The sequence below is a fragment of the Neoarius graeffei genome, chromosome 23, assembly GCF_027579695.1.
Source record: "Neoarius graeffei isolate fNeoGra1 chromosome 23, fNeoGra1.pri, whole genome shotgun sequence".
Lineage (NCBI taxonomy): Eukaryota > Metazoa > Chordata > Actinopteri > Siluriformes > Ariidae > Neoarius > Neoarius graeffei.
In genome coordinates this window covers 45,745,399-45,771,906 of record NC_083591.1, presented here as the reverse complement: position 1 = coordinate 45,771,906, position 26,508 = coordinate 45,745,399, and the positions used below count along the sequence as shown (strand labels likewise).

The following is a 26,508-nucleotide window of genomic DNA, read 5'->3' as shown; positions in this document are numbered from 1 at the left end:
ACCTCCAACACAGCCTGTCTTTGCTGAATGATTTGTCTGTATAAAGATAAATACTACCTTTTCTGCACACCTGACAAACACCACCTAGATTTCCAAGTAATTCTCTCTCTGGCAACCACTCTCTTAACTGAATTTGATCCTTGCACAACTTGTAAACATCATCATAATTCATTGTTTACATTGAACAGCTGATTTTACTATCATTTTACTATCAATCATATTCTCCTTACCTGCTAACCAATGAAAATGGCAGACAAATCCTTCGACCAATAGAAATACGCGTAACAAAATACCCATCAGCCCTTGCATAGTAACGTGACGACAGTGGAATTTCATTCATTAAAATCGTCAACAAAGGGTTAATTTTCTTTGTTCTACTGGATTTAATTAACACCTTCGGTATTTACATCCCGAAGGTATTAACCCAATTTAATGTGCTCTATCCAAATTTGGCATTATTTTTCCATTTTGACCTCGTTTTCACCATTTTTTGCCCGTTCGCGCGTGCTCTTTGTTTAATACACAGATTTCATGTGACTTTTTGCATATTTTAGGGCCCACTAAAGTGCAGTAATCCCAAACAGGTGAGCAGAGATGAGATTATAAACAGTTTTACGACAGGCAAAAGAGTTAAAACATTTAGTAAAACATTTTTTTGATTTTCCACTGTGTGATAACTAAGTGTAAAAAAATTTTCATGGGTTTATTGAGGGGATCGTGGTATATAATTGGTTTAAAAAACAAACAGGCTGGTTGTGAAAACTGAAGGGAATGTTTATTACAGATTCTCTGTACAGAATTGTTTTTGCACATCTTTATTTATTTTTCACAAAAGGAAAGAAAAAAGATGAAATTCCCATATTGTTTATGTTCCTGCGTTTGCAGTAGCATCACTTGTGTAAGTGTGTCTGGTGTAAAGGATGTTTGGAGTGAGGATTTTCTGCTAAACCAAGCAGACTCTCTGTGATAAAAAGAAAGGTTTCTGATTCATTTGACAAGACATGCAGATGTGTCTCACTGTCTCTTCATTTCTTTGGACACATGAAGGATGTATTCTGTCAGTCAGCTCGACCACAGCACAGAGGAGAGAGATGACAAGAATGAAGACCACAGGCCTGATCAGAATGTGCAAGAGGATGGTAATGAGTGTGAGGTAATTTTGAGGACCCCCTCCCCTTCAGGTAACCAGACCCCATCCCCTTTATGGAACCCTACAAGGACCCCGTCCACCTTACGGAACCTGTCCCCTTTTGGGACCCTGTCCCCCTTATTGGACCAGTCCCCTTTTGGGAACCAGACCCAATCCCTGGTGAGGACCCCTATCCCTTCAGGAAACCAGACTCCATCCCCTTTATGGACCCCAACAAGGACCCCATCCCCCTTACTGAACATGTCCCCCTTATTGAACCAGTCCCCTCTTGGGAATCAGACCCCATCCCCTTTTTGGACCCCAACAAGGACCCTGTCACCCTTAGAGAACTGGTCCCCTTTTGGGACCCTGTCCCCACTATTGAGCCAGTTCCCTTTTGGGAACTGGATCCTGTCCCTGTTGTGACCCCCTCCCCTTCAGGAAACCAGATCCTGTCCCCTTTATTGAAAGTGTCTCCTTTTGGTAACCGGACCCCATCCCAGTTGAGGGAACCAACCCCCATTTGGGCCCCAACCCCTTTGAGGGCCCCGACCTCCATTAGGATTCCGACCCATTTGAGGAACCCTTCCCCCCTGAGGAATCAGAACCCACTGAGGATCCCGACCCCCAAATGGAATCCTATCCCTTTGAGGACCTTGACCCCTCTAAACACCCCATCCCCCTTCAGGAACCCATCCTCTCTGAGGATCCCGTCCCCCTTAGAGATCCCATCCCTCTTAGGGTACCCATCCCCTCTGAGCACCCCACCTCCCTTCAGGAATCTGTTACCTCTGAGGACCCCCTCCTTCTTTGGAACTCCATCCACATATGGATCCCACCCCCTTTGAGTGTTCCATTACCTTCATTGGGCCCGTCCCCCTATAAGTTTAAGTTTATTAGCATTTATATAGCGCACATAATTGTACAATATATATATACACACTACACTGTAAAAAATGATTTGTTGTTTTAACTTAAAAAAGTTAGTGCAAGGGTTGCCTTAATGGCTGCCTTAAAATTTTGAGTTCACTGAAATTAATATAGTAAGTTCACAACAATTTAACTTACTATGTGAATTCCAGTGAACTCAAAATTTTAAGGCAGCCCTTGCACTAACTTTTTTAAGTTAAAACAACAAATATTTTTTTTACAGTGTACTCTATCCAGAGGAAAATAGGTTTACACTGCAATATTGACACTCCATTTTTTACTGTGTAATAAAGGTTTAGCAAAAAATGTAAACACTTGCAATGGAATTGAATTCATGATCCCTTTTCTAGTTATCTGCCTAAAAATGTCATATTAATTAACATTTTTTCCCTTTTAGACATTTTAATTCAAATCAACTTCTTTAAGCATCAGATAGAAAAGCATCCTGTACTGATGGCTTCATCAGGGGGAAATGGGGGAACTGTCCTTCAACTGCTTCACTACATCAACTAAATTATGATTTAAAAGCTGAGACCTAATACAGACAGACAATAGTAGTGTTTAAACACTAGAAGAGAACTTCTGTACTGATTCATAGATCAAATATGCACTGTCCCAGATCCACACACCAGCACAAAACTGAATGGAATGAGTTAAGCAGAGTGAAGTCTCTTTCAGCTTCATAGCAACTTTCCCTTCCTTCATCTTTCATCTGTCTTTGACCTGTGTCTCTTCATTTCTGGATAGAGAAAGAGGAAAAGAGATGATACAAACCTGACATAAAGAACAATTTCATACATAATGATGATGATGATGATGATGATGATGATGATGATGATGGTTAACATGAAGATGGCTATCTTATATTTCTAATAAATCAGGATTAGTCTGAGACTCTGATGGAAACATTGCAGAACTTCATGTTCTCTGTGCTCACCTTCTTCCCACGTGATTTTCCCTTCCGCATGTCCTCCAAATGCACACGTAGCTGTGAACCCAAACTGGATATCTGGTCTTTGGCCTCCTAAAAATCATTAAACATTAAAAATGAGATCAAATTCAAACAATTCTTCAACAAGGTTCTCTGGATGATCAATGTTCTAGTTTTCTAACCATGGATCCAGTTTTTTTTTTTTTAAACAAAAGCTCACACTGTAGGGATACTTCTGAAGATCTCTGCTTTAGGTATCTCCTGAGAAGAACAAACTAAAGAATGCTTAAGGTTGCTAGATGAAAACGTTTCCCCCTTGAAAGGATATGGTGGATATTTCGTCTTTGGCAACCTAAAAAAGAAGAAGAAGAAATTGAGTAAGGATTAAAAAAAAGCTTTATTTATTAAAGACCAATGTGTCATGTGTTTTATCAATTTATAGCTACATTTAATGTTCTGGGACATCCATGAAACAAGCTAGTTCCTGTTATTACTTATGTTACAAAGCAGATATAAACACATTCCCTCACTAGTTTCTTTTTCATCTTACCAAGAGACCCAAAAAGTGTAAAGTTCTCAGTCCTGAAGGCTTTATCATGTCAGACTTGCCTTGGCCAGAAAGGCAGCGTGCTGTGGGTAAAACATGGAGGAGCTCAGCATCATCAATCTAATGGGGAAGAGAAAAAACGAACAGGACCACATTTCATTTCACTGATACAGGAAATAATCACTAACTATAAATGAAAAATAATAATGATCAATGTATCAGTTTCACACCTACCTTTGGCAGGGTAAAGTCTGAGGATTGCAGAAAACCCTACAGCACTAACACTTGGGTAGAACTCGGATGGAGGATTAATCAGAAATGCATAAGTGTCTGAAACAATAAACCAAAACACACTGTGAAAATATTGCATGTAGTAAATATACTGTCTTTCTAAAATATTTATTTGTGCACTGATTAAAGCTTCTCAGCTCTCAGTCTGTACAGATGGATTAATACCAGACTCTATGGTCTTATAATATTCCTGAAAGATGAAATGATTTACAACCCCGATTCCAAAAAAGTTGGGACAAAGTACAAATTGTAAATAAAAACGGAATGCAATAATTTATAAATCTCAAAAACTGATATTGTATTCACAATAGAACATAGACAATATATCAAATGTCGAAAGTGAGACATTTTGAAATTTCATGCCAAATATTGGCTCATTTGAAATTTCATGACAGCAACACATCTCAAAAAAGTTGGGACAGGGGCAATAAGAGGCTGGAAAAGTTAAAGGTACAAAAAAGGAACAGCTGGAGGACCAAACTGCAACTCATTAGGTCAATTGGCAATAGGTCATTAACATGACTGGGTATAAAAAGAGCATCTTGGAGTGGCAGCGGCTCTCAGAAGTAAAGATGGGAAGAGGATCACCAATCCCCCTAATCCTGCGTCAACAAATAGTGGAGCAATATCAGAAAGGAGTTCGACAGTGTAAAATTGCAAAGAGTTTGAACATATCATCATCTACAGTGCATAATATCATCAAAAGATTCAGAGAATCTGGAAGAATCTCTGTGCGTAAGGGTCAAGGCCGGAAAACCAAACTGGGTGCCCGTGATCTTCGGGCCCTTAGACGGCACTGCATCACATACAGACATGCTTCTGTATTGGAAATCACAAAATGGGCTCAGGAATATTTCCAGAGAACATTATCTGTGAACACAATTCACCGTGCCATCCGCCGTTGCCAGCTAAAACTCTATAGTTCAAAGAAGAAGCCGTATCTAAACATGATCCAGAAGCGCAGACATAAATGGGCCAAGGCTCATTTAAAATGGACTGTGGCAAAGTGGAAAACTGTTCTGTGGTCAGACGAATCAAAATTTGAAGTTCTTTATGGAAATCAGGGACGCCGTGTCATTCGGACTAAAGAGGAGAAGGACGACCCAAGTTGTTATCAGCGCTCAGTTCAGAAGCCTGCATCTCTGATGGTATGGGGTTGCATTAGTGCATGTGGCATGGGCAGCTTACACATCTAGAAAGACACCATCAATGCTGAAAGGTATATCCAGGTTCTAGAGCAACATATGCTCCCATACAGATGACGTCTCTTTCAGGGAAGACCTTGCATTTTCCAACATGACAATGCCAAACCACATACTGCATCAATTACAGCATCATGGCTGCATAGAAGAAGGGTCCGGGTACTGAACTGGCCAGCCTGCAGCCCAGATCTTTCACCCATAGAAAAGATTTGGCGCATAATAAAATGGAAGATATGACAAAAAAGACCTAAGACAGTTGAGCAACTAGAATCCTACATTAGACAAGAATGGGTTAACATTCCTATCCCTAAACTTGAGCAACTTGTCTCCTCAGTCCCCAGACATTTACAGACTGTTGTAAAGAGAAAAGGCATACATGTCAACCTATACGGAATGTCCGTATTTTATACGGATTTGATTCAATAAATGTAGTATACGGGCGTACAAATAAAGTTATACGGATTCTTTAAAAAAACTTCAATATTTATTTAGAGCTATAATCAATTCCCATGATGATAAAAGAGCGCATAACATTTACAAACATACTGTACACCACAGAAAGCACAGACAGCCAGTAAATCTCATCTCATCTCATCTCATTATCTCTAGCCGCTTTATCCTTCTACAGGGTCGCAGGCAAGCTGGAGCCCATCCCAGCTGACTACGGGCGAAAGGCGGGGTACACCCTGGACAAGTCGCCAGGTCATCACAGGGCTGACACATAGACACAGACAACCATTCACACTCACATTCACACCTACGGTCAATTTAGAGTCACCAGTTAACCTAACCTGCATGTCTTTGGACTGTAGGGGAAACCGGAGCCAGCCAGTAAATAGTCTTATGAAATCGTGCATTATCTTGTGGTAGCGAGACTTCGTTCCACTTTTGATCATGCGCACACCGCATTGCAAGAATCCTGCCAACCGGGAAGTAACATTTTGTTTGAAAAGCGTATTTCCACCTGAGCGACTTTCAATAGCGACTGAAAAGATTCTGAATGGGCACTCCGGCAAAGAAATTCAAAACACAATACAGTGGTAGGTTTCTCCCTGTGTAAAGTCAAACTGGTTTTTAATGGTGTTTGTTTACATTTGGGAAACACAGGGGAAAAATGTGTTTAGAAAACTGGAAAAAAGTGTGTGTTTTAAAGTGAGATCACTGCAACTAAGCTGATTGGCTGGAACGAGCATTGCCAGTCAGCTGATTATCAATTGCAGCTGGGCTCGTTGCAGCTGAGTGTGAGCTGCAAACTGAAGGCTCATAGGTGTGTTAATCAGCTGATTAGTTGTGGGGTGGTGGGAGACTAGTAAGAGTTACTTTAAAACTGTTGTGCTTCTGACCTACTTGAGCTAACACTGTGCAAATGTGGCATTTGGGAAACTGGAGAGGCATCTGGTAAGCATTTGGATTTTGTTCTGCTTTATTTAATGTTGAAATTAATTGTGCTGCATCTCTGTGTTTGGTATTTGCTTTGACAATGCGTGGCCGTGCAACAGTGTTGGGTGTTGGGCTTTCTATTTGAATACACACAGTGTAGTGTTTGTACTCCATTGTTGGTGTCTTATTGTTGTGTGGTTAAGTATAAACCTGGGCACAGATTCCTTCATTGCAATATTTATCTGCATTATATGGTATTGGTAGTTGCAGTGGATTTGTGGGCTACTTAAAGCAGCTGTGAATGGCCAAATTGAGCCTACTGCTATGGCTTGTGTGGTTGTATTGGTTCTTCTGGTAGTTTATTTCCTTGTGATTTTAATGTGTATACTAAGTAGTTAAATCTTATTTTTCTACAGTCATATTTAAGTGTTATCTGGTTTGTAGTTTAAAATATTTATTCTCATATGTCTATTTTGCACAAGTATTTAAGGCATATTTGCATAGTGCATTTCTACATGTGTACTTTGCCCAGAAGCACTGCATTTTTGCATTTTCACTGTTAATAATTGTTGTTGTGGTTTTTCTATTTTTATATTTTTCAAAGGTTTTTCACCTAAAGAGAAAATTAAAGACAAAGCTAAAGGAAAAGTGTTAAGAGCTAAAGAGAGAACTAAAGACTTAAAGAGCTAAAGACCTGTTAACTGTTTCTACCATCTACCTGCCACTGCAATTTTATGGATGTGCCTTGAACTTTAATAAAAAGAGAAAAAAAGAGGAAACGGAAACAGTTGACTTGTCGAATCCTTTGAGTGAAGTCCAGTTACCCTAAACCTCCACCAGATGCCACAATCCTTTATTCAAGTTGGGGAAATTGCACAGAAATAACCAAACAAAACTGACACGACTTGACACCCTGAATGGAAGGACCTTTTCAATGGCATAATCCAACCGGCAGCCTCCAAAAACGACAAATACGCACACTGTGTGTGTGTGACAAAGTTGCAGCATCGGGAGTGTATGATGTGAAAGAACATTTCAAATCGAAACTAAACATCAGTGGAATGCAAACCAAAGGCAAAATCAGCCACTGATGACCGTATTTGCGTGCTCAAAAACTGATATGCCAACAACTGGAAAAGACAGAAAACACAAGGTAGTGGGAGTTTTAGTTCAAGTTAGGCAGTGCTCTGTTTACCCCACAGTAATGCTGACTGTGAGAGAGTTTTCTCTCAAGTCAGGAAGATGCACACAGAGAGCAGACAGAACCTGAATGCAGACACACTGACCTGGCCTACTGCAGTGTAAGATCAACACAGCTAGACACTTGCTGTGACATGCAGCCTAGTGAGGTATTGGTGCAGAGTGCTAAAAAAACTGTCATGGAGTACAATTCAGAACATTAGAGTGACACTTTGTGTTTTTGTCAAATATTGGAGCTTTGTATTCATTCTGAAGGTTTATTGTTATTAATATTGAATAAAAGGTAACTGGGATATACTGTATCATTGTTAATTATCATTCAAATTTTAGGTAAACTATTTTAATTTGCATCTTATAAGGATTTTATAAGGGAAATAAGGATTTTGGAGGTTGGTTATACAGGTTTGATTGACCAAAGGTTGACATGTATGAAAAGGGGATGTCTCACAGTGGTAAACATGGCCTTGTCCCAACTTTTTTGAGATGTGTTGTCATGAAATTTAAAATCACCTAATTTTTCTCTTTAAATGATACATTTTGGGTGCTCCGGTTTCCCCCACAGTCCAAAGACATGCAGGTTAGGTTAACTGGTGACTCTAAATTGACCGTAGGTGTGAATGTGAGTGTGAATGGTTGTCTGTGTCTATGTGTCAGCCCTGTGATGACCTGGCGACTTGTCCAGGGTGTACCCCGCCTTTCGCCCATAGTCAGCTGGGATAGGCTCCAGCTTGCCTGCGACCCTGTAGAAGGATAAAGCGGCTAGAGATAATGAGATGAGATGAGATATGTCATCTATGTTCTATTCTGAATAAAATATGGAATTTTGAAACTTCCACATCATTGCATTCCGTTTTTATTTACAATTTGTACTTTGTCCCAACTTTTGTGGAATCGGGGTTCTATTAATAAAAAATATATTGGCACATCAGGATTACATTTCTGACAGAAGCAGTAAACAGAATACCTCAGCTTTATCCAGGGCATATGATGTCTTTTCCTGGAAAAGGGGGGGGGGGACAAGTTGAGAGTCAACTTAAAAAAAAAAAAACAGCATACCTAAACATGCTGCAAGAAAACTATTCTGAGAAACAATATTTGTTTTATAATTATTTGTCATTTTCACTTTCTCAAATATATCCAGTGCAGTTCAAAATATATCCAACAGGTGTCAGTGTTGTTAATGTCTCTATTAATACTATTTTAGTGACAATAATAAATCTAGTAAATGAATTAAAAATAAGCTCCAGCATTTTAGTTTTAACACTTTTTATAATTGCTTTCAAGTGAAAGTAGGAGAGAGAGAGAGAGATGTGGCGATGGCACTTTAGTCCTTTTGTCTGTCCAGCTCTCACAACTCCTCAGTTGTTCCTTCTGCTCAAACACATTGGCCCAATCCCAATTCTAATTCCTACCCCTCCCCCTTCCCCTCCGCCTTCCCCTTGGCCCTTCCCCTTGAAACTGAGCTACAAGGGATAGGGCTTGAAATTCAACCCTTACGTATTGGGATAGCCCTTCAACGATCGCATACGTCATCGCGTACCTCCGTCAGCGTTTACGTTAGCAAAACGCGACGCGTCATTGGCTGCGACCAGCCGCTACAGTCAGAGCCAGAGGCAGAAATCTCTGCTGGCAGGGTGTGATTTGTTAACTAACACCACTGAATGGGATATCTTTGGCGCTTCGTGCACCACATCCGACAGAATGAGGTGTCAGAACACTCATGTAAACAATAAAAGCGAGAATAACAGAACAAAACATACGCAGTAAAGCAACCGAAAACAATACTCACTCCCAAAGCTTTTTAGCAGCAGCTTGGATTTCAGAAATCGCTGCTCATTCTCAGCTCGAAAGCGAATCAAGCGGCGTGTTTCCTCTGGATAACAACTTAAAACACGTAAATAATGGAGAAAATACATTTATGACAATCTTTCGCCGCGGGAACCGCCATCTTTCTGAAATCCGCATGAAATCTCGCTGAAATCCGCATGGCATTGTGGGAAATCACTCAAACCCCTTCGTTCGGAGTCTGCTCCAGGAAAATCTCCGTTTGGAGGGGTACAGAAGCCCTACACCTTCCCCTACCCCTCCGCGTTAACTGGGATTGGGATGCCCCTACCCCTTCACGTGAACGCGCAAAATGGAGGGGAAGGGCTAAGGGGTTGGTCCAAGGGGTGAAATGGGATTCGGCCATTGTAGATCATCTTCCAAAGCTTCACCTTTCATTCTAATACCAACGCCAATGCCATCATGCTCACCATGTCACAGATCGCTAACTAGCCGAGTCTCTGCTCTAACTCAGTCTGTACAACTGCTTCAAAGAGCTGCATTGCATTCTGATACGTATAATTATATTTATAATTGCATTCTGAGATTTTGAGTCCAGTGTCTCCATGATACCCTTCTACACTGGACTTCCCCAAACTGTTGCCACAATGTTGGAAGCACGCAACTGGATAGAATGTCTTTATTTGCAGGAGCTTTACTATTTTCCTTCAGTGGAACTATGAGGCTCAAACTTGTTTCATCTGTTGCACAAATCAAGCTCCATGAAGACATGGCGTGTTAAGGTTGGAGTAGACGAACTTGAGTGTCCTGCACAGAGCCCTGACCTCAACCCCAGTGAAGACTTTTGGGATGAATTAGAACATGACTGCACCCCAGGTGTCCTCATCCAATATCAGTGCCAAACTGCACTTATGCTCTTGTGGCTGACTAAACAGAAATCCTCACAGCCATGCCCCAAAATCTAGTGCAAAATCTAGTATGATGTATCAAGTGCCTTTTGTGAGGACTATGCACATGGGACTTGGTTATCCATGTAAGATACCTGATTTCTCTCCCATATTGTTTGTTTGTTTTTGTTTATTTACTTTGTGGTGCAGGATTTCCCATAGTTTATATTACACTATTCTCTTTGTTCTTACATATGCTTTTATTTTTTGATAATTGTGGCTCACAATTGGGTTATGACAACAAAAAGATCTGTTCAAGAGTGTTCAGTGACATATTCATAGCCCCATTCATTTCATTTCAGGGTGACAGTGGCTGCAATTTATTGCAAGGAAAGATTTACTACACATTACTTACAAAGAAAAATCCACATCTCTGGCATCATATTTACAGTGTGTGGTGGCAAAATAATGAGGCCTGAGTCCAAAGGAGAATCAGAATAAAGGAAATTTATTGTGAGTATTCTCTATGCATCCAGAAGACTGGTGCGCTCTGCTCAGCCTGAAGGTATTTAGGGAGAGCCCATGAAGGTATTTAGGGAGAGCTCCCATATGGTAATGTGTGTGTGTGTTGGTACCACACAGAGCTGTCTCCTCATCTAGTACACTGTAAACAATTGCTGTAAAACTTACAGTATAGCACCGTATTATTTTACAGTAAGATACTGTGTGACACTTATACAGTAAATAACTGTAGGTGGCTACGTTTATACAGTACAGTGTACTGCTACCGTAATGCGCGAAGGTTTCTGGGAATTTTTTGACGCTAAGCACAAAGCGAGCGGACGGATGCTGATGCAACCCACTCACCCACTGCCGTGAATCTGGTAAGGGAGCAGGAAGCAACCTCTTTTGCAAGTTGCCTCTAAATATAATAAGCTTTACTGGATGTTGAACTCATACTGATTTGTTTTTATGACTGGTATGTTTCAACGTGTGCATAAGTCGGCAAAATCTGTATCAATTCTACAAGTATACGGACACAATCTAACGTTGGTTTTTAGGCCTAAACATTAGCCTCAGGGCGGCATGGTGGTGTAGTGGTTAGCGCTGTCGCCTCACAGCAAGAAGGTCCGGGTTCGAGCCCCGTGGCCGACGAGGGCCTTTCTGTGTGGGGTTTGCATGTTGTCCGCGTGGGTTTCCTCCGGGTGCTCTGGTTTCCCCCACAGTCCAAAGACATGCAGGTTAGGTTAACTGGTGACTCTAAATTGATCATAGGTGTGAATGGTTGTCTGTGTCTACACTGTTAAATATTTACAGTAACATCTTGCAGTAGTGTAAAGATTACAGTAACATACTATTCCACAATTTACAGTAGGGTTTTTTGTTACTGTAAATTTTACAGTAAAAAACTGGCTACTCTGCTGCCAGTAATTTACTGAAAATTTTATAGTAAATTTTTAACAGTGTATGCAAGGATGAACTAGTTTAGCAGAGAGGAGAACAAAGGCATTTTTTGTCATATACTTCAGCTATCTTTACAAAAACACACTCTACTAGTCAACAGATTAAACGGTTATACAAACATACTTGGATAAAATGAGGCTATGGTTTAACACAAGTGTTAGCATTAATGTTTTGATGAATATTTTCCCAATACAAGTGTCAGTGTCAGGAAATATTAGAATGTGACCAGGATTTGAGAACCATCCCAGAGTTAAAGTATATTATAACACCATCTATATTATGAAACAGAAACTATAAAAGCTGAGTAGTGAGTGAGAGAGCTGTGATGTTACTGGGAAATAATCCACAGAAACTCAGGTTAGCGTTGACCCACATCACTCCACCGATAATTGATGATTTTCCAAATACAGCATGCTCAGGTTGTGTTTTCTTCTTTCATAATATTTTCATGCTTGTAAAGTAGCTGATGGCTGAGCACCTGTACATTAATTTCATGCCATGAAGAGTGTTCAGTCCAATGTAGAAGAACATCAAATTTGATTCAGTTAATATATTAACTCTATAAATACTGTATGTAATATAGTCAGGCTGCTTTTGTCTTCCTGTTCCACCACCTTGTAAATCCTGACAAAAGTAAATTAAAATATCAAACTTGCTGTGGGAAGGACCTTATTTAAAATGCATTTTTTTCAGGCTTTGTATGAATAAAAACAAACCCAGATAAAGAACCGAAGAGCCTCCTGATGTTGCTGAATATATAATTGAAAAGTAAAATGGACAGAAAACAGAAATAGTGAAGAGATCATCTTTTAGATCAAGCATGTTCATGGTCCAGCAGTGTCCTAATTGCAGAGGTCACGCTGACAGTATTTGAATTCCATGTCAGAACTGGAGATGAGCATGATTAAATCTGACCAAGAGATGCATTTCCTGAAATGCACTGAAAAAAGTGAAACAAAGCTGTTGCTCATTTAATGTATTTGTTTTCATTCCAGTGAATAAAAAAAAAATAGTTTGCTCCCATATTCAAAAGTTGTTTAAATGAATTTAAAATATTCAGGTTTAACAAAGATTATGGGCGGCACGGTGGTGTAGTGGTTAGCGCTGTCGCCTCACAGCAAGAAGGTCTGGGTTCGAGCCCCGTGGCCGGTGAGGGCCTTTCTGTGCGGAGTTTGCATGTTCTCCCCGTGTCCGCGTGGGTTTCCTCCGGGTGCTCCGGTTTCCCCCACAGTCCAAAGACATGCAGGTTAGGTTAACTGGTGACTCTAAATTGACCGTAGGTGTGAATGTGAGTGTGAATGGTTGTCTGTGTCTATGTATCAGCCCTGTGATGACCTGGCGACTTGTCCAGGGTGTACCCCGCCTTTCGCCCGTAGTCAGCTGGGATAGGCTCCAGCTTGCCTGCGACCCTGTAGAACAGGATAAAGCAGCTAGAGATAATGAGATGAGATGAGAACAAAGATTATTTACATTAAGTAATAAAACCAATGTATTTTGCGGGCACCATGGCTCAGTCGACTAAGGCACCATACCATAAATCCGGGGACCTGGGTTCAATTCTGACCCGAGGTCATTTCCCAATCCCTCCCCGTCTCTCTCTCCAGCTCATTTCCTGTCTCTACACTGTCCTATCCAATAAAGGTGAAAAAAGCCCTAAAAAAAACCAATGTATTTATTTTAATTTAGGAAAATCTGAAATAATTGCTTTGGTTCAACCATCAGAAATTGGTTTACATGAAGTTAAATATTTCAGGTCAAATCAAATGAATTATTTATATTGTACAACACTACAATATTAGGTGTGATCGATTACCTCAATTTTTTTAATTTGAGCTAATGTTTAATTTTTTTCAGTGTAGGTAACTAAAGAGAGAAAGAACATTTAGTAGTCAGTACACGCCCCTCTGAACAAACTGATATCATTAGCATGTTTTAATTCTAGCAGGTGTGGGCGTGGTTTAGTGTGCAGTGGGAGGTGTTTGGGGAACTAGGGGGTTATTATTAACGTGGCACGTGTGAGTCGTGTGTGTGTGTGTGTGTGTGTGAAGTTGTGTGTGCATGAGTAGAGAAAAGCCAAAGCTCTTATCCTGAATGTGCCATGTTTTCGAAACAGTGTCCTACAGAGATTGTTAGATTCAGTTTTATATTTAAGATCTGCAGTGCTGTTATGTTATATGAACAATCTCAGGGGTGCAATGATCATAAAGAAACACAAAAAGAGACATACCGCGGGGGTAGGTGGAGTAAACAGTGCCACAGCCAGTTTTCTCTTCGTCGCAGATTTCAATAGTGGGAGTACAGCTGCCACCATTACGAGCAACACAATGGTAGCATTTCAGAGCAGAACCTGTAACCAAAGTGGTATTAATCAATTAATTTCTAAATCAGCCTAATGGGCTGTTTTTGATCATTTTAATATCTGTTGTATTCTCCTTTCTGCATAACAGCAGCCCCAGTCGAACATCAAGTCTGCCATTGCATCTTTATGAAATAGAACGGCCAACTGTGACTATGCTAATATGATTAAGTAGATGCCCTGACTGGTATCCTTCCTTCCTTCAGATTCTCGGTCAGTATGAATGCTGAAATACAGTACAAGTCGAAAGTTTGGACACCCCTCCTCTACTCATTCATAGGTTTTTCTGTATTTTGTATTTTTGCCACTGTAGAACAATACTGAAGACATCAAAACTATGAAATAACCTATGGAACACATATGGAATTATGTAGTAAACAAAAAAGTGTTAAAAACAAAATATATTTCATATTTTAGATTCTTCAAAGTAGCCACCGTTTGCCTCGATGACACTTTGCACACTACTGGCGTTATCTTAACCAGCTTCATGAGGTAATCACCTGGAATGCTATTCAATTAACAGGTATCTTGCCAGAAGTTAATTAGTGGACGAATTTTTTGCCTTCTTAATGCTTTTGGGATCAAACAGTAAATAGTAAATAATAAAAATACAGTAAATAGCCCTATTCCGTAACTGTAGTAATCCATATTATATCAAGAACCGCTCAACTAATTCAAGAGAAACGACATCCATCATTACTTTAAGACATGAAGTGACTTTTAATTCATAAAAATAAATAAAAAAACCATTGAATTAGAAGGTGTGTCCAGACTTTTATTTGTGACAAAATGTATGCTAACTTTATACATGTCTTTTAGATTAGGTTAATATTTTTACTTTTATACCACAGTGGAAGGAGACAACTGGGTCTTTGTGTTTGAGGTTTCATGTGTATTTTATATTCTGCACACAACTTCTTTTTCTTCTTCCTGTTTTGGCTGCTCCTGTTCATTAGGGGTTGCCACAGCGGATCTGTTCCAAATGTTTGATTTGGCATAGGTTTTACACCTGATACCCTTCCTGACGCAATCCTCCACAATCTGTCTGGACTTGGGACTGGCACTAAGGGTGCACTGGCTTGTACAATTCCAGTGGGTGGGTATTTTATCTAATCTGCATGTTTTAGGACTGTGGGGGAAACCGGAGCACCTGGAGGAAACCCACACAGACACTGGGAGAACATGCAAACTCAACACAGAAAGACCCCCGTCGGCCAGGAGGTTCAAACCCGCTGGGGTGCCATGGTAACGGCCCGCGGGCCGGATACGGCCCGATTGGTCATCACATCCGGCCCGGTGGTTCATGAGACTTTTTTTTTTTAATAATAAATTTATAAAAATCGAATGTTGTGGGTTTTTTTCGTAATGATTTTAAATCTAATGTTTCAATTTGATTCCATTTTCGTGTAATCCATCGGTTCGTTTTTAGCTGCTCTCTGCTTGCTGCAGCACGCGCAGGTGCAATGACCCGGATTTAATGTAGAGTAGGCTAGCTGTTGCTCGTTCACAAGCAACAACAGTCTAAAAAGAGAAAAGTTGATTCTGAGGGTCGCATCTTTCAGGAAAAATGGAGAGAGAAATACTTTTTCTGGGAAGTAGGGGGAAAACCTGTTTGTCTGATTTGTTCGCAACAAGTGGCTGTACCGAAGGAATACAATGTCAAAAGACATTACGAGACCCACGCCGACAAATACAGCCAATTCACCGGGCAACGCAGGACTGAAAAGCTAAATGAGCTTGCCTCAAACCTTCAAAAACAGCAAGCAGCTTTCTCAAAGTCTCGAGAGACACATGAAGGTTCGTTTTAATATCATACATCATCTTCAGTTCTCCTTTAATGTTAAATGCGGCTGTTTTCAAAGAGGGGTGTCTCAATATCTTTGTTGTACATTTTATTTCATGTTAGGGGCAGTGAAGGCGAGCTACATCATCGCGTGGGAGATCGCAAAAAAGTGTCCAAGCCATTTTCGGAGGGTGCATTCGTCAAGGATAAATACGCATCTGTTGGAATCCAATCTTTCTATCAGTCATTGCCACCAGAGTACCCAATTATCACGGCCTTTGCCGGTAAAATACAATGTATGTTCGGGACAACATATTTATGTGAACAGGCATTTTCAGTAATGAATATTAATAAATCGAAACTGCATAGTCGTCTGACCCATGGACATCTCAACGATGTCATGAAAATAGCAACTGCCCAGAGTCTGTCCCCCAATGTCGACAAGCTGGTAAAAAGTAAAAGACTTCTGGCTTCCACATGTAAAATGTAGCTGGTATTTCTCCCCCATGTTGCTGTGTGCTTGAGGGGGAATAAACAGGATGGGTGTGTGGAAATATATGTGGGACTTGACCAGCAAAGTTAATGTGCCATCTGTAGCTTGTTTTTATTGGTATGTTCAGTCATATTTGGCTCTTTTAAACTAATGCTACTGGATATTTAGTCACTTGACCTATTGGTGGAATTATTTACCCTGGCACTTCTTTCTTTTGACTCGTTTAGGCCTACTTGCCAATCATTTTAATTGGCCTAATTAGGCCTATGCATTGACATGTTTTTGATGTGCAAGATCAATAAATCTGATCTAAGTCATTTACAGTTTACACTTGTGTTATTTGTGTCTTAGTCCATTTCTGTAGCATTTTTTTTTTATAAATGTAGGCTACTTGCATGCTTAGACTGTTACATTTTCAGAGGGTAAATTGCTTTTGTCTGCCATGTTATTGTGCCCCTCATTTTGAGGCTATAGCTTTACAATTCCTTTTGGGCGTATAGGCCTTCAAAAATCATATAAAATAATGTCCTTTTGTTGAGTTAGTGTCTGGTCTTTTCAGGCCAAAAGTGTAATTCGGCCCCCAAGGTCCCACTTGAAAAAAATCTGGCCCCCTTACCAATTTCACCCTGGCACCCCTGCTGTACAGTAAATTCTTGCTGTGAGGTGACAGTACTAACCACTGCACCACTATGGCCCTGTCCACACGGCAACGGATTCAGGTGAATCCGATAACATTTTTTATCGTTTCGGCCTGGCGTCCACACGGCACCGGCGTTTTGGGTGCCCCAAAACGATATTTTTTGAGAACGGTTTCCAGAGTGGAAAAATCTGGGAACGGTGCCGTTGCAAAGTCGTCTGGATGAGTAGAACAGATTTGTTTACGATGACGTCACAACCACATGACTAGAACAAGCAGCACGCCGGGTAGAAGAAGGGGTTTATGCGCATGCGTCCTACTTCTTCTATTGTTTTGGTGTCTCCGATGGGACCGTCTTACAGCGCACGTAGAGGTGTGGCATGTGTATTGTATTGTTTTCAGCAAGCGTTGCGTTGCCATATATACCTGATATTTTACTGATCCGTTGCCCATGTGGACGCGATATTTTTTTTACCCGCTAAAAAAGAAATCTCGTTGCCGTGTGGATGTAGCCTATGTTTGAATCATTTTGAGGTTATTACTTTTAGGAATTCCACTTTTTCTGTGCGCATGTTTTTGAGTTCTCTCCCTGTGCTTTTTGTTTACATTGAAACAGATTTGTTATCTAAGGTGCACTACTTATACCCGTCTGTTCCTTTGTTTGCAAAGTTTTATCGTGCACTTGTCTTAATAGGTCCAAGTCATGTTCTCAAGTTTATGTCCTGATTTGAACCTAACCTTTATTCATGTCTATATTCCATGTTCATCCAGAATGATCCTTATTACCTCTGCCAAGGAGGTTATGTTTTCGGTAGCGTTGGTTTGTTTGTTGGTTGGTTTGTCTGTTAGCAACATTACGGAAAAAGTTATGAACGGATTGCTCTGAAATTTTTTCCAGTGGTGTGACTGGGCACAAGTAACAATCCATTAAATTTTGGCGGTGATCCAGATCACCGTCTGGATCCTGGATTTTTTTAAAGGATTCTTGACGGAGGTCTGCGCTCTCCGAGTGCTTTTCTAGTTGATTTTTTTTGCCAACCTGTTCTTGCACTTGCTTCCTGACTCATCTTCTATCTGTACATGATAGTTACTGATAGACATTATCATAGAAATATGAAGAAGATTTTGTTTTAAAACAAGCTGACACTTTTTTTTGTTTTAAAACCTTTTGACACTCACCACTCATCAACATCAAGGCAAGAAGCAGAGTCAGGACTAGAGTCTTCATTTTTCTGGAGCATAAAGTGGGATTTAAAAAAATAATTTATTAATAATCACTATTGGTTAATTGGAAAAATGCTCATGGAAAAAAGTTTGGCTGTTACACAGTAGCGACATCAGGGGCATGTTTAGCCTATTTTTGGGGGTGCTCAAGCACCCCCAAAAACGAGCTCAGCACCCCCTAGCTCAGCACCCTCAAAAACACTGCTTTTGGACGTAATTTTCAGAAATAAGTGCCCTTGCGCACTGCGCAATGAATATGTGCGCGGACGTGTGTGTGTTCTTGAATTCACCTGTTACGTGATAGTTCTATGAGCAGTAAAATCCCTCTCCTCCTTGCGTCCCCTCTGATTGGGTTGCCTGTCCGCGTGAGTGCTTGCTATGACATGGTGTTTTTTTAACTGGATTCCACGCCGATGAGGAACTCGAAGTAGTACCTGAGTATTACTGGCATAGCGAGATGTGAAGGTACGGACTGGAGTTACAATTGTTAAACACAACACAATAATATGCATAATGCAATATTGATGTTCCCTGGTCTATGAACAGAATGATAAAAACGACATTTATCATCGATCATTAAAAGTATCTCGATATGATATCGAGATACTTTTGTGCAGAGCTGTACAAGTGCTACGGTGCTAGACCACCGTGTGTTAGTCAATTTTATTTAATGTAACATAGCGTTTACGTTTGCTTATCATTCACAAATCCAAACCCTGGTCATTGTCTGGGGGGACAGTGAGTGTGGTTTGGGTATAGCCTACATTTTCAAAAGAACACTACCAAAATATAACAAATATAACAAAAAATATAAACTAATGTAAACTAATGTAAAATCATAATAATACACACTATTATTACACAATACACAATAACACATTAATTAACAATTACCACTGTTCAAAATGAATAGCTCCAACATTACAAATGCAGTAGTAGGTCTTGTTTAGTTAAAAATCTAACGTAAATATCTGTGTCAGTGGTTGTAAATGTGTAGATATCATAGTTTATTGGGTCAGCTTCTGTTAAAACATTGCATAAGTCTAGTCTTGTCTAGTCTAGTCTTCTTGTCTAGTTAAGTCTAGTCTAAATGCGGAATAAACGTGGAAACACTGTCGTTCAAGCCAGGTGCCTCTGTCAGCTCTGGGGGCTAAGCACCCCCAAAGATCAGATGCTAGAATCGCCCCTGAGCGACATATAAACTATAAAATCTGACTGAAATTTAATTTTTACAAGTATATTGAAAGAAAAAAAATCATTCATCAATTCCATTAGAATGATATTAATCGATGTATAATAGATCTTACCTTCAGTATTTAAGAGGGCAGTAAAAGAATAAATAGTCTCTGAGATCTGACTGTGTACCAGCTCTGAGTTCCACCAGTTTATCTTTCCTCCTTTAAATAAATCTCAGATGCAACGTTCAACCCTCCTGATCAGGGGCAGAGCTTGCCTTTCCCGACAGTGGGTGCAAAAGTTCAGAATCGGTGGAACAGTGGGTGTTTGTTTTACACATGCAAATTTCTGTCCTTAGACCAAGGAAACCGTGTTTGCACACATTATCATCCTGGTGATGTTTTTACATGTTTGCTGCTGTTCTGACACCAAGAACATAAGCTGAATTGTATTAAAATATGAATATGACACACGTGCAGGTTTCTGTGTGTGTACTGTATGTGTGGGCATATAATATGTTTTTTAAAGAAATCAAAACTTCCGTTTTTATTTCTGTTTCTTTTCCATTGAGGTGTGTCAGTTAAAGATACATTTAGTGTACCATAAGTCTAAGTAACGTGCTTTGAATATATCTAATGTTACTGTAGTTAGGGATGTCCCGATCAGGTTTTTTTGCCCTCCGATCCGATACCGATCATTTGATTTTGAGTATCTGCCGATACCGAGTCCCGATCCGATACTTCTTATAAGCCATAAAAAATAAAGACAAGGAAAGAAACGGATCCAGGATGTTCCTCATTTTTTATTTAACACCTTATTTTAACATCCAACAACTCCGTTAGCAAACAGAGCACTTACGTGAGGCAGTTTCAACAATAAATAACAAATTAAAAAAAATAACCTTAAAATACCTGGCAGGAATGTAAACAAATAAAAAAAATAACGTGCCACAGTGCCGGTAATTTGCTTTTAAGAACACATCTCACAGTGGTGTACAGTAATTTCAATTAAGGAAATGAACGTTTTTCTTGATGAAAACAAGCATTTCTACCCTTTCAGGTTTGAGCCCGTTTCTTTTGTCATCCAACAAAAAAAAAAAAAAGATCTCATGCTTTGCTTTCCGCTTCGAACTGCTTCCGTGTTCAACTTTGCCGGCAACAGGCAGCCAATAACCAATAGTGTCTCCGCTACAAAGTGATGTCATGCCGCACGCGTTGATGTTGCTGTGTTGAGACAAGAGGTCTGGTCTCACTCTGTGCCAACGCATAGCTATTGATGTGTTAAAAATGAGAATATATTATATAGATATATATCCGATCCCTGATCGGGAGGCAATGCCCGATTCCGATCGAGTCTGAAACCATGTGATCGGGCCTGATTTCCGATCACGTGATCGGATCGGGACATCCCTAACTGTAGTACAACCCCGATTCCAAAAAAGTTGGGACAAAGTACAAATTGTAAATAAAAACAGAATGCAATGATGTGGAAGTTTCAAAATTCCATAGTTTATTCAGAATAGAACATAGATGACATATCATATGTTTAAACTGAGAAAATGTATCATTTAAAGAGAAAAATGAGGTGATTTTAAATTTCATGACAACAACACATCTCAAAAAAGTTGGGACAAGGCCATGTTTACCACTGTGAGACATCCCCTTTTCTCTTTACAACAGTCTGTAAACGTCTGGGGACTGAGGAGACAAGTTGCTCAAGTTTAGGGATAGGAATGTTAACCCATTCTTGTCTAATGTAGGATTCTAGTTGCTCAACTGTCTTAGGTCTTTTTTGTTGTATCTTCCGTTTTATGATGCGCCAAATGTTTTCTATGGGTGAAAGATCTGGACTGCAGGCTGGCCAGTTCAGTACCCGGACCCTTCTTCTATGCAGCCATGATGCTGTAATTGATGCAGTATGTGGTTTGGCATTGTCATGTTGGAAAATGCAAGGTCTTCCCTGAAAGAGACGTCGTCTGGATGGGAGCATATGTTGCTCTAGAACCTGGATATACCTTTCAGCATTGATGGTGTCTTTCCAGATGTGTAAGCTGCCCATGCCATATGCACTAATGCAACCCCATACCATCAGAGATGCACGCTTCTGAACTGAGCGCTGATAACAACTTGGGTCGTCCTTCTCCTCTTTAGTCCGAATGACACGGCGTCCCTGATTTCCATAAAGAACTTCAAATTTTGATTCGTCTGACCACAGAACAGTTTTCCACTTTGCCACAGTCCATTTTAAATGAGTCTTGGCCCAGAGAAGACGTCTGCGCTAGAGCCCTGCACTCCCGTGGGAGACCCGCGGGACCCGACTCAAAGCAGTGCGGCGCGGGACAAATTTTGAAAGCTCATTGCGGGCACGGGCGGGAGGGGGAGTGCACAATGCGGGAGCGGGTGGGAGAGGTGATAAGCTGCAGTCCCGCTAACTAAAAACGTGTTTAAAATAAAATTTATAAATTATTAATTTATGTCTATCGTATATAATTTGTGCTGGATATTTTATTTGGCATTAATAAAAACATTTTAAGATGCCTAAATTTGCGGATGTGGTCTAATCTCGCATACGTTTCCGATTCTTTTCCACACATGTTTTTTCAGAGGGGACACACACACACACACACACACACACACACACACACACACACACACACACAATGCTAATGCACTACTGCCAATGTGCAATTTTAATATTTTTGCCTGTGTGTGTGTGCGTACATAAGTGTGTGTGTGTGCATGTGTGTGTGTGTGTGTGTGCGTGCGTGTGCATTGGATTTGTTTCACACACACACACACACACACACACACACGGACAGATAGAGAAAGATAGAGAGAGAGAGAGACAGAGAGATAGACAGACAGACAGACAGAGATACAGACAGACAGACAGACAGAGATATAGACAGACAGACAGATAGATAGACAGATAGATAGATAGATAGATAGATAGATAGATAGATAGATAGATAGATAGATAGATGTACATGTAAAGCCTCAGCTGCGCATGCCGCCTGGCAACGCGCACCCTCGCTACGTGCGCTAGGTGAAGGATCGGTGAGTGGAGAGCTCAGCTAAGGCCAGCATGTTTAATTCCCCAAGCCAATGACAAGAACTTTCATGAGAAATAACGCGAACATCTGCATCATGCGGGATTTGCGGGCGGGAGCGGGACAAAATATGGCAGGCGCGAGCGGGAGCAGGACTGAAAATCATAATTCTTTGCGGGAGCAGGTGGGAGTGGGAGCGAGACTGAAAATTCTGTCCCGCGCAGACCTCTAGTCTGCACTTCTGAATCATGTTTAGATATGGCTTCTTCTTTGAACTATAGAGTTTTAGCTGGCAACGGCGGATGGCACGGTGAATTTTGTTCAGAGATAATGTTCTCTGGAAATATTCCTGAGCCCATTTTGTGATTTCCAATACAGAAGCATGCCTGTATGTGATGCAGTGCCGTCGAAGGGCCCGAAGATCACGGGCACCCAGTATGGTTTTCCGGCCTTGACCCTTACGCACAGAGATTCTTCCAGATTCTCTGAATCTTTTGATGATATTATGCACTGTAGATGATGATATGTTCAAACTCTTTGCAATTTTACACTGTCGAACTCCTTTCTGATATTGCTCCACTATTTGTCAGCGCAGAATTAGGGGGATTGGTGATCCTCTTCCCATCTTTACTTCTGAGAGCCGCTGCCACTCCAAGATGCTCTTTTTATATCCAGTCATGTTAATGACCTATTGCCAATTGACCTAATGAGTTGCAATTTGGTCCTCCAGCTGTTCCTTTTTTGTACCTTTAACTTTTCCAGCCTCTTATTGTCCCTGTCCCAACTTTTTGGAGATGTGTTGCTGTCATGAAATTTCAAATGAACCAATATTTGGCATGAAATTTCAAAATGTCTCACTTTCGACATTTGATATGTTGTCTATGTTCTATTGTGAATACAATATCAGTTTTTGAGATTTGTAAAATATTGCATTCCGTTTTTATTTACAATTTGTACTTTGTTCCAACTATTTTGGAATCAGGGTTGTATAAATTTGATTACTATTCATTATTCATTGATTACTACAATATTTATTATATTAAAAAAGTCATAAATACACGATATCCTACTGTCAAACACTGATACTTTTTAACAATAACCAGACAAATAAACCTACAGACTGATTTTTTAAAACTAATTGCCATTACTGCTTTATTCTAAAATTATTATTATTCATCTCATCATCTCTAGCCGCTTTATCCTTCTACAGGGTCGCAGGCAAGCTGGAGCCTATCCCAGCTGACTACAGGCGAAAGGCGGGGTACACCCTGGACAAGTCGCCAGGTCGTCACAGGGCTGACACATAGACACAGACAACCATTCACACTCACATTCACACCTACGGTCAATTTAGAGTCACCAGTTAACCTAACCTGCATGTCTTTGGACTGTGGGGGAAACCAGAGCACCCAGAGGAAACCCACGGGGACAACATTCAAACTCCGCACAGAAATGCCCTCGCCGGCCACGGGGCTCAAACCCGGACCTTCTTGTTGTGAGGCAACAGCGCTAACCACTACACCACCGTGCCGCCCATTATTATTATTATTATTTGTTCAATATGTTGTTATTCAATTAATGATTATTATGTACGAGTCTCGGGGCAAATACTTACCACAGATACTTACTACACATTTAATGATGAATATGTGGTGATGAATGTGAGGTGTGAGGGTTATAGCTCACTCATAAATAATAAGATAATTCTATTCTATTCTATTGCCTTCAACAAGGAGGGGCTTCTTCATCTTTATCTTCTTCATCCCTCCTCCTCCTTATCTCATGGCATTGGACAGGACTCATCATACTGCTGATAGGAACCAGCATGTAGGGGGACAGGCCCAATGAAGGCAATGGTACACTCAAAAGGGGTGGGATCCATAGGTGGAATGGGGTCCTCAAAGGGGACAGGTTCCCGAAAAGGGATGGGGTGCTCGGAGAGGACGGGTTCCTGAAGGGGGATGGGGTCCCAAAGGAGGAGGGGGTCCTCAGAGGGAATGGATTCCTGAAGGGGGATAGTGTGCTCAGAGGGGATGGGTACCCTAAGGGGGATGGGATCTCGAAGGGGGACGGGATCCTCAGAGAGGATGGGTTCCGGAAGGGGGATGGGGTTGTCAGAGGGTTCAGGGTCCTCAAAGGGATAGGATTCCATTTGGGGGTCGGGGTCCTCAGTGGGATCCGAATCCTCAGAGGGGAGGTGTTCCTCAAATGGGTCAGAATCCTAATGGGATTCGGGGCACTCAAAGGGTTCGGGGCCCAAATGGGGGTTGGTTCCCTCAACTGAGATGGGGTCCGGTTCCCAAAAGGGGACAGGTTCAATAAAGGGGATGGGGTCCAATTCCCTGAAAGGGATGGTGTCACAACAGGGACGGGGTCCAGTTCCCAAAAGGGGGCTGGTTCAATAGTGGGGACAGGGTCCCAAAAGGGGACCGGTTCTCGAAGGGTGATGGGGTCCTTGTTGGGGTCCATAAAGGGGATGTGATCTGGTTCTCTGAAGAGGGAGGGATCCTCAATGGGGATGGGGTACGGTTCCCAAAAGGGGACTGGTTCAATAGTGGGGACAGGGTCCCAAACGGGGACTGGTTCTCTAAGGGGGATGGGGTCCTTTATGGGGTCCATAAAGGGGATGGGCTCTGGTTCCCTGAAGAGCGAAGGGGTCCTCAATGGGGACGGAGTCCGGTTCCCAAGAGGGGACTGGTTCAATAAGGGGGACAGGTTCAGTAAGGGGGATGGGGTCCTTGTTGGGGTCCATAAAGGGGATTGGGTCCGGTTCCCAAAAGGGGACTGGTGCAATAAGGGGGACAGGTTCTATAAGGGAAACGGGGTCCTTGTAGGGGTCCATAAAGGGGATGGGGTCTGGTTACCTGAAGGGGAGGGGGTCCTCACCAGGGATTGGGTTCGGTTCCCAAAAGGGGACTGGTCCAATAAAGGGGACAGGGTCCCAAAAGGGGACAGGTTCCATAAGGTGGACGGGGTCCTTGTAGGGTTCCATAAAGGAGACGGGGTCTGGTTACCTGAAGGGGAGGGGGTCCTCAAAATTACCTCACACTCATTACCATCCTCTTGCACATTCTGATCAGGCCTGTGGTCTTCATTCTTGACATCTCTCTCCTCTGTGCTGTGGTCGAGCTGACTGACAGAATATGTCCTTCCTGTGTCCAAAGAATTGAAGAGACAGTGAGACACATCTGCACGTCTTGTCAAATGAATCCGAAATCTTTCTTTTTATAGCAGAGAGTCTGCTTAGTTTAGCAGGAAATCCTCACTCCAAACATCCTTTACACCAGACACACTTACATAAGTGATGCTACTGCAAATGCAGGAACATAAACAATATGGGAATTTCATCTTTTTTCTTTCCTTTTTTGAAAAATACATAAAGATGTGCAAAAACAATTCTGTACAGAGAGTCTGTAATAAATATTCCCTTCAGTTTTCACCACCAGCCTGTTTGTTTTTTAAACTGATTAAATTCCATGATCCCCTCAATAAACCCATGAAAACATTTTTACACTTATCACACAGTGGAAACTTCTAAAAATGTTTTTCTAAATGTTTTAACTCTTTCGCCTGTCGTAAAGCTGTTTATAATCTCATTTCTGCTCACTGGAACACAGTTTTCTTTCCTATTAGTTCTACAGCAGTTTGCTGAACCACACCAGTGAATAACTCAATAATAAACTCGAACACATTTCATCTTATTGAAACCATTTTATCTGTTTTAACTCGGCTATTATTTTCCGAAGGGTCTATTCACTGTTTTACAGCCCAATAAAAATACAAATAAAACCCTGAACACTGAAAAACAGTCATTTAGTGATATTATCTATGCTAACTAGCCGGCTAGCTGAACTTAGCTTCGCTCCTCAGAGTAACTATTAACTTTTAATAAACTTTAAGTCATCTGTCGGATTTTTGTAATAAACCAGAGAGTACAAACTAACACTTGGTTAGATAAATTGTTATTATGTTGAACTTTTAGCCGAATGGCTAATTTCTGCCCATGTTAACATTTCTGAAAACATACACTAGGGTTCAAAAGTT

General features: G+C 41.0%; 1 protein-coding gene across 1 annotated transcript; it reads right to left on the bottom strand.

Moving 5' to 3' along the window:
• Positions 1-2,942: 2,942 nt before the first annotated feature.
• On the bottom strand, positions 2,943-14,057 carry LOC132871302 (MICOS complex subunit MIC26-like). The gene is made up of 6 exons (XM_060905417.1): positions 13,974-14,057; positions 8,575-8,607; positions 3,972-4,018; positions 3,757-3,875; positions 3,600-3,673; positions 2,943-3,083 (listed from the first exon to the last, which is right to left on the bottom strand). Exons 1-6 carry the CDS (start codon positions 14,055-14,057, stop codon positions 2,943-2,945), a joined length of 498 nt encoding a protein of 165 aa, XP_060761400.1.
• Between the last annotated feature and the right edge of the window lie 12,451 nt (positions 14,058-26,508).

Coding starts and splice junctions, on each gene's coding strand:
- LOC132871302 (XM_060905417.1), bottom strand. CDS start 14,057: ATGGTGGCAGCTGTACTCCCACTATTGAAATCTGCGACGAAGAGAAAA. Junction 4,019..8,574: donor ATGCCCTGGATAAAGCTGAG/GTATTCTGTTTA, acceptor TTCATCTTTCAG/GAATATTATAAGACCATAGA. Junction 3,674..3,756: donor CAAAGGTAGGTGTGAAACTG/ATACATTGATCA, acceptor CCTGTTCGTTTT/TTCTCTTCCCCATTAGATTG.